The sequence below is a fragment of the Plasmodium relictum genome (genome assembly GCF_900005765.1).
Source record: "Plasmodium relictum strain SGS1 genome assembly, contig: PRELSG_00_v1_5, whole genome shotgun sequence".
Taxonomy (NCBI): Eukaryota; Apicomplexa; class Aconoidasida; order Haemosporida; family Plasmodiidae; genus Plasmodium; species Plasmodium relictum.
In genome coordinates, this window is record NW_021628709.1 from 1 (window position 1) to 9275 (window position 9275).

Genomic DNA, 9275 nt, shown 5'->3' on the forward strand with positions numbered 1-9275 from the left:
ATTAATAAAAGCATGTATAGAATTTTTTACTTGTTTTATTTATATGGAAATTATATACTTGATTTATTAATTGCCCATTTAATGACTTTGCTAGAGTATTAAACAAACAAATTAATAAAGAGCATGTATAACTAAGTATACGTTTATATATATATATTAGTTTTTATTATATATATATATACAGTTTTCTTATGATGCATAATATTTAATTGAAGTTAAATTTTACTGCATCTTTTAATAAACCTATTAACAGTTATAAATGAGTTTTTATTTACAAAGAATTAATATCTTCTTTTAATTAAAAACATACAAATAATTTATAACAATTTATTAAGTCAAAATTTTATGATATTCAATGTTATTTCAAAAATATACATTGAATAATACATAAATATTTCTCTTATCTCTTAAGTTTTAATAAGTTAACATTTCTTTCTTTTAATTTTTATTTACACTAAAAATTAAAACATAACATAACATAACATAACATTCATTCCTTTTAATTTTTATTTACACTAAAAATTAAAACATAACATAACATAACATGATCTCTCATCAAAAAAAAAAAAACTTTATAAAAAAAAAATATAATTAATTTTTTTTTTATAATTACAAAGATGTATATATATATTAATAAACAAACAAAAAAAAATAATTTTATATTTTTTTTTTTTTTTTTTTAATTTATAGGACTAGCGTCAGTGCATGGCTAACTTGTACGTATACAACTAGCAACTAGCTTAGCATGCTACAAAAGGTTAATAATACCTTTTATTAACCAATACTCCTTATGTAATTATGCCATATAAGGCAAATGATTTATTAATGAATCGTTCAATGATTTTATTAGAGTAATAAAAAAAAAAATTAATAAAGGGAATATAGAGATGCCTCTAATAATTTTATTTATTGTAAAAAATATATTTACACTATTAATACGTAAATTTCATACTTATAATTTACATAACTGAGAATTTATTGTTTTGGAAACATTTATTTATTTTTATAAAAATAAACGCTTTTGTTTTTATTAAAAATTTAAATTGTCATTAAGATTGTTGATTATGTAAAATAATTTATTAAAACAAACAAATAAATTTATTTTTAGTTATTAATTGTATTTTAAAAATACGTAAAATTAAATGATAATGAAAAAGAAATCCTTTTTTGTTTTTCTTTTTAATTTAAAATTTAATTTTTATTAAAAAGTCTAATTTATTTGACTACAAAAATTTACAAAGGCACTTAACTTAAGCTCAAATATTTTCATTATATATGATTAAAAAAAAATAAATATTTTTTTTTTTAAATTAGAGAATGAATGGCTAACTCACTATTTTCCACACGAACAATTACTATTATTGATTTATTAATTGCCTGCTCAAAGACTTTAATAGAGTATTGAACAAACAAATTAAGAGCATGCATAACTAAATATACGTTTATATATATATATACTTATTTTTATTATATATATAATGGCATTTTATAATGTATAATATTTATATTAACATTAAATTATTCCGTATTACTTAACAAATATATGTTTATTTTTATAAATGTGTTTTTATTTACAAAGAATAATTATATCTTTTAATTAAAAACAAGAGCACACAATTTATTACAAATAACAAAATTTAAAGCTCTAATTTATTTAATGTTATTTCAAAATATGCACATTGAATACAATATAAACATTATACTTTTTCATAAATAAAGTTTTTATATAAGTAAAAATTAATTCTTTTTTTAATTCGAACGAATGTCAATCGACAAAAAAATAATAAAATAATTTTATTTTATTTTTTTTAATTACAAAGATGTAAATAAAATAAACAAAAAAAATTACTTTATATATATATATATTTTTTTTTTTTAACTGGCATCAGTGCATGATTGACTTATATTTTCCTGACTGGTAGCTTATTTTGTTTTACAAAAGGTTAAAATTTTTTTTATGAACCAATCATATAAAAGATTAATAATATCCTTTATTAATCAATACTCTAGCAAAGTAATTGAACCGGTAATTAACAAATGAATATATTAATCTCTTTAAGAATGAAAAATGCGCGTGTGTTAACAAAATAAAAAGTATCTAATAGGATTAGCTACTTAACTATGTAAAGAAAAAAAAACTTCGCGTAGATTTTTTTAAGAAATATGTTTTGTGTTAATTTATTTTTATGATTATTACTATATGATATATAATTTGTTAGTTTTGTAAAGAATTATTTTTTTTAATTAACATCAATTTAACATTAAATATAACTTTTTTAAATAAAAGTAAAATAACATAAAGAAAATAAGTATAGATTTCTCTACATTCTCTTAATTTGTTTATTGAATACTATGTTAAAATTGTTTGAAAGACTAATTAATAAATCAAATATAGAGTAACAAAAATAGAAGATTATAAATTGAAAGGGGTACTTATATACTTGATTTATTAATTACCTGCTCAAATAATTTGTTGGAGTATTGAATAAATAAATTAATGAAGAGAATGTAGATCAGTGGTTAATAGAAAAATTGTTATTAACCTTTTGTAAAATAAAATGAGCTACCAGTCAGGAGAATAAAAGTTAGCCACGAACTAATGCTAGTTAAAAAAAAAAAGAAAAAAAAAATATAAAGTTTTTTTTTTGTTTTGTTTAGTTTATTGTATATACATCTTTGTAAAAAAAAAAAAAAAAAATATTTTTTTTTTTTTTGTCTGTCGATGTTCGAATTAAAAAGAGAATTAATTTTTATTTACATAACAAAAAAAACTGGTATAGAAAGTATAATGTTTACGTTGCATTCAATATATATATTGAAATAACATTGAATAAATTAGAGTTTTAACTTTTGTTATTTGTAAATTGTGTGTGTGTTTTTAATTAAAAAATATACTAATTCCTTTTAAATAAAAACTCATTTATAAAACTAAATATACACCTGTTAAGTAATAAAAAAATATTTAATTCAAATTAAATATTATGCATCATAAAAAACCATTATATATATAATAAAAAAATAAGTATATATACATATAAAAACGTACATTTAGTTATACATGCTCTATTAATTTGTTTGTTCAATACTCTATCAAAGTCATTAAACAGGCAATTAATAAATCAATCAGCCTCTACTTATTTTTTTTATGTTATATTATTTTTATTTAGAGAAGTTATATTTTATGTTAATTAAATAGTAAATTAAATAAATTTTTACAAAATAACAAAATATATAATATCTAGTAAAACATTTTAAATTAAATTTCTAAGTTGAATTTCATATATAGGTTTAGCTTTATTACCTAAGAGCTTTATCTTTGTAAGAGAGATTTGTACTTCATTTCCTCTATAATTAGTTATTAAAAAAATTATTATTAACCTTTTGTAAAATAAAATGAGCTACCAGCCAGGAAAATATAAGTCATCCATATACTGTCTCTAGTTAAATAAAAAAAATAAAATGATATATTTTTTTTGTTTTATTTTATTTTTACACATCTTTGTAATTTAAAAAAAAAAATTAAATTACTTTTTTTTTTGTTGAAGTTTGTTCAAATTGAAAAGAGAATTAATTTTATTTATATAAAAACTTAATATATGAAAAAGTATAACGTTTATGTTGTATTCAAATTATATATTTTGAAATAACATTGAATAAATCAGAGTTTAATTTTTGTTATTTGTTATAAATTTTGTATGTGTGTTTTTAATTAAAAGAATACACTTATTCTTAGTAAATAAAAACACATTTATAAAAGTAAACATATGTCTGTTAAGCAATACAGAAATATTTATTTCAAATTAAATGCTATATATTAAAAATATTACTATATATAATAAAAATAAGTACATATATATTGGAAATATGTATATTTAGTTATTAATGCTCCTTATTAATTTGTTCGTTCAATACTCTAGCAAAGTCATTGGGAAGGAAATTAATAAATCAATAATATACAGATATTACTCTTAAAGTTCCATTACAAATCTTCATAACTTTATGTGGAAACGAATAATAACATTTATAGGGCACCCTTTTGATTATAATATTTCATTTGTTGTTTTTCATTCTGTTTTATTAATTGGTTATTCAATGACTTTAATAAAAGTGATAAATATCCAAGTTAATAGAGTAAATTTTAGCACTCATATTTTTGAGAATATAATTTTATCAATTTAATAAGTTTTGTAGCTATGAAAAATTAAATACATAGTTTAAGGAAAAATAAAAAGGATTTTGTTTTTATTTATATTTGGTTTTTATGTATTTTTGTAAAAATTGATATTAACCCTTACTTAAATTTGTTATTTTATATAAAAAGATTATTATATGTACTTAATCATAAGTCAGTATAATGAGGATTTTTGTTTTAATAAAAATAGGGAGAAATTTGTATAAAAATAAATGAGGAGCTCTTTTAAAAAAAATATTAGTGTAGAAATAATAAAATCCTTGGATTTATATATTTCTATTCAATGAGATATAAATATTATATTAAGTGATATATTTTCTTTTTCATCCTATATGACGTTATTACATAAATTTTGCTTATTCATAACAAAGATATTTTTACAATAATTAAAAATAAAAGAGGCTTCTCTATGTGTTCTTTATTAATTTAATTGTTAAATATTCTACCAAAGTCACTGAAAGGGTGGTTTATAAAAGACGTTATTAACCTTTTATAATGCATAAAGTTAGCTTATTAGTCATGAAAATAGAAGTCATCTATGTACTAATGCTAGTTAAAAAAAAAATATATATATAATATATTTTTCTTATTCTATATATCTTTTGTAAATATAAAGAAAAAAAAAACATTTTTTTTAATTTTTGTCACGTTTGAATTTAAGAAAGAATTAATTTTTATTTATATAAAAAATTAATGTATATATAATGTTTATAAGAAAATTTTTTACTTCTCTTAATAAATAAAAAGTATAATGTTTGTACTATATTCGATTTGTATAATTTGAAATTACAATGAATAACTTAGAATTTAATTTTCCTATTTGTTAGTTTGTTATAACCCAATTATTTTGTGTGCATTTCTAAATTAAAAGAATACACTTATTTTTTGTAAATGAATATATATTTGTCAAAGTAAATATGTAGCTGTTAAGAAGTATAAAATTGCTTAGTACAAATTAAATGTTATATGTGTGATTTATTAATTGGTTAGATTTATTCATTGATCATTATAACAAATATTCCTATATATAATATAAGTATATAAACCAAAAATCAGTGTGTTTATTAATACATGTTCTTTATTAATTTGTTTGTTTAATACTATAGTGGTTAATAGAGATATATATTAACCTGTATGCATGCCAACAAGGGATGCGTACTTATCGAAAAGCTCAAATCGTATGAAAATGAAAGCTCATATGGGATCATAACCTTTCACTTTTCGAAAATGCTTAAAGGGAAAAATACATATTTTCCCAATATTTATACATATATTTGTGTTTGCTTTTATTTTTTTTTATAATTAGTTTGCGACTTTTATTTACAAGATAATTATTACAGTTTGCAGGGGTACATTTTTGTTATTGAAATATAAACTCAATGAAAAATGTTTGTAGTAAAGGAGGAAGGAGACTTTTTCAAAAAAAAAGTATATACGATTAACTAAATAAATGCATATAAAATGTTACAAAAATGTCATATAATAACATATTTTTATTATACATGATATTTTTATGTTTTTATTTAAGAGTTTTGTTATATGTTGTATGCATATCTAACTCTTAAAGAATAATGTACTTAAATAACTTGACTTCATTAAACTTCACTGCAATTTCAAAATTTTAATTATTGTAATTAAAGGAAAATCAGTAGATCTTTATCTGCATGCTCTTTATTAACTTGTCTCTTTAATACCCTAGAAAAGTCATTAAACAGCCAATTAATAAATCAGCGAGAAACTAATAAATAATTTCTTCATAAAATTTACCGACATATGTATACATAAAATTAGTTTTTATTTTATTATTTTAAGGAATATATTACAAGCACTTGTATAAATAAGAAGTTTTTATAAATGTAGCACATAAAACATAATTTGTATTAAAGGAACATTAAGGAGCATTTCATTTATATATATTTCTTCACCATATATAATATATATTAAAAATTATTTCAAAAATGAACTTTAAATATTAGTAGAACTTTAAATTAAATTACAAAAAAAAAGAGAAATATAATAAAACGGAAATTATTAAAATTAATTATAAAATTATACTTATAAACATCTTCTTTGTATGTTTACATAAAAAAATAAAAAAAATAAAATTTGTATATTTTTCTTATATCTCTTTCTATCGCCTTCACTTTTTTAATTTTTTTATTTTTCTATTTATTGTTTAACTATATTCCTTCTTTTTATTCTCTTATCCTATAAAAAAAGATTTTTTAATTTATAGAAATGAATCCACTTGTATTAATATTTTTTTAATCTAAGTAGCGATTGAAGAAAAATTTAAATATTATATACATATAAATGTGAACTTACTTTATAGTAAAAATAAATTATTATTAAAATAATAACTATAAGAGGAGAAATAGTAAAAAAAGAAAGGGCTGATGTGCCTATAGCAGCTTGAAATATGGATGCAGGTGAAGATGTTACGAGAGCTATGGGAGATGCAGAAGTGGATGGAGTTAGTTGATTAGATGATGAACTTGCTCCTTGACCTGAACTAGGAGCCATTGTGCTTGCACTGCTACTATTGACGCCTGTCACATTATCTCTCGAGACACTTGAAACATTTGCTGCATGGGATGAAGTTGCGGTTGCAGGTGTAGTTATCTGCGTTTGACTAGTAGGTGCGATACCATTTGTTACAGATGGCGTAAATGTTTGTGTCAAAGCAGTCTGAGATGGTGTAATAGATGTAGTTGGTGAAAAAGATGAAGATGCTGAAATACCTGGAGATTGTGAAGTAATATTAGGTGATACATATGATGAATTAGGTACACTAAGTGTAGTGGATGCCAAAACTGCCGAAGATGTTCCTTTAGATGATACGGTTGAATTAGTGGGATGTGGTGTTATACTTGATGTTAGACTTCCTGTGGTAGAATTCGAAGGCATGGAAGTAACTGTTGGCGTGGGAGTTGAAGGTAGAGAACTGCTAATGATGCTCGACTGAGAAGGAGCTAAAGTTGTTCCATTTGTACTTGCTGTAGTACTTGTATTACTTGCTTCCATAGTGAAAAGCTATATTTTTATTTATAAAAAGATTCTTTATAGAAATTGCCACAATTATTTTTTTAAACTAAGCTATAGTAATATATCTATTTATAAATAAAATTAATATTTAAAATTTTTAAAACATAAAATTTATACAAGTTATAGTAAAATTCAAAATTTTTATTAAAATGTATTATAGTAGAATGGAATGAAAAATAATTATTTTAAAGGATTTTTTTTGAAATTTTATTAACCATTTTTCCAAAAATATAAATTTAATTCATCTAAAAATTGGAGCATTTTAAAATATTGATAAAATTTTTAAATAAATATTTTCTAATTATGAATTATTCAATTAAATGTATTAGGATTGAAAAAAATTATAAAAAAATATGCAAAAGAAAAAAAAAATAAAAATGCATTAATAAATTTATATTATATAGAACCCACTTTTTTTAACCTTACATAATTTAAATTGATAATTTTTTTTTTTTATCTAGGTAAATGAAATGGTAACTCTATTAATATTTTTAATATATTCAAGTAAAAATGCACATTTAATTATTTTTATTCTATTATTTATCTTTTTAAGTAATATAACAATATTTATAGAATATATTTTTGTATAAACGCTATAAATTTAATTTAAAAAATTTTTTTTCAGATTAGAACACAATAGATTTTAATAAAAATAGTTAATTTTTTATAAAAATTTTATTAGCATTTAAACGATTACTATGCTTCTATTTAAAAATGTCAAAGATACTATGTTTTATTTTAGAAAAAAAAAAGCATAAACAAATAAATGAAATTTTTCAGTACATTTTTTTCATGCATGTACTTTTTTTTAATTTTTTATTTTTTTATTTTTAACTACTTAAGAAATAAATATTTTTATAGCCTTTCTCATTTTTTTATTTAAATTCATTATTTCAACAAATATTGTTCTTATATTTTTACTATTATCATCTCAATATGTTTATATTTTATTATTTTCAATTTTCATTATTCATATTTTAAAAAAAATTTGATTATAATATTTTTTTTTTTCTCACACTTAAATTTCTTTTATGAATGAATTTGAAAAAATTAAAATGAAAAGTTATTCTGTAAAATAAAAGCATATATATATAATTAGAGCAATTAAATAAATTTAAAAGTGGTTAAAATAGTAAATGCATTTTAAAATATATAAAACAAAATACATGATAAATATTACAAATGTTTCTCAAATAAATAAGTATTTTTTAAAAATAAATATTTTTTTTTTTTTTTTGCATTAAGTTATTTTAATTTTTTACTAAAATTATCAAAAATACTTTATCTATGAGTATGAAGTATTTTATTTTATATACCAATATTACATACATTGGATTTATTAATATGGTTTTACGTATTTTTTTTATACGATTCTGTATATATCAACTATAAAATTTTTTTTTGTTGTTACCTTTTTTCATTATTATGCTAAAGTAAAAAATTTTGATACTTGAATGAAAAAATTATAAATACATTTAAATATGACATCATGATTATTACATTTACATGTAATTTTTTAGAATAAAGAAAAAAAATAAAAACATATTTTTATATTCTTATTTAAGTTTAAAAAAATTAAAATTAAATTTTTAAAATTAGGTATAAATCACAAAAATTTATTGATACTTTTATGAATAAAAATTATTATATTTATTTATGTATAACGATAAAAGCAAAAATTTAAAAAAAAGTTTATTTCATTTTTCCTAATATTGTTTAATCACTGTACAATTTTTTCTAAGGCAATAATTTAAAAAAATGTATACAAAACAAGGGCTCAGTTTTAAATGTAAAATATACAAGATATAATTTTTGCTAAATTAATATATATTTATATTATTTATTAAACTTCATATTCTTTATTTTTATAATAAATTTTAAGTTTGTATTAAGTTAATGCTCTATTAAAGAATGAATAACTGTATAATTAAACTAATAATTAAATCTAACTACTTTGTTCAACATGCAAACGAAATATCATAAAAAAAATATCGCAATTTAATATTTTTATTTTTCGCAATATAAAAATTATTCTTAT

At 19.2% G+C, this 9275-nt stretch overlaps 1 protein-coding gene across 1 annotated transcript; it reads right to left on the reverse strand.

Moving 5' to 3' along the window:
* Positions 1-6484: 6484 nt before the first annotated feature.
* Positions 6485-7216, reverse strand: PRELSG_0000180 (hypothetical protein; the record flags this gene model as incomplete). The annotated part of the gene is made up of 1 exon (XM_028676446.1): positions 6485-7216. One exon carries the CDS (start codon positions 7214-7216, stop codon positions 6485-6487), a length of 732 nt encoding a protein of 243 aa, XP_028531232.1.
* Between the last annotated feature and the right edge of the window lie 2059 nt (positions 7217-9275).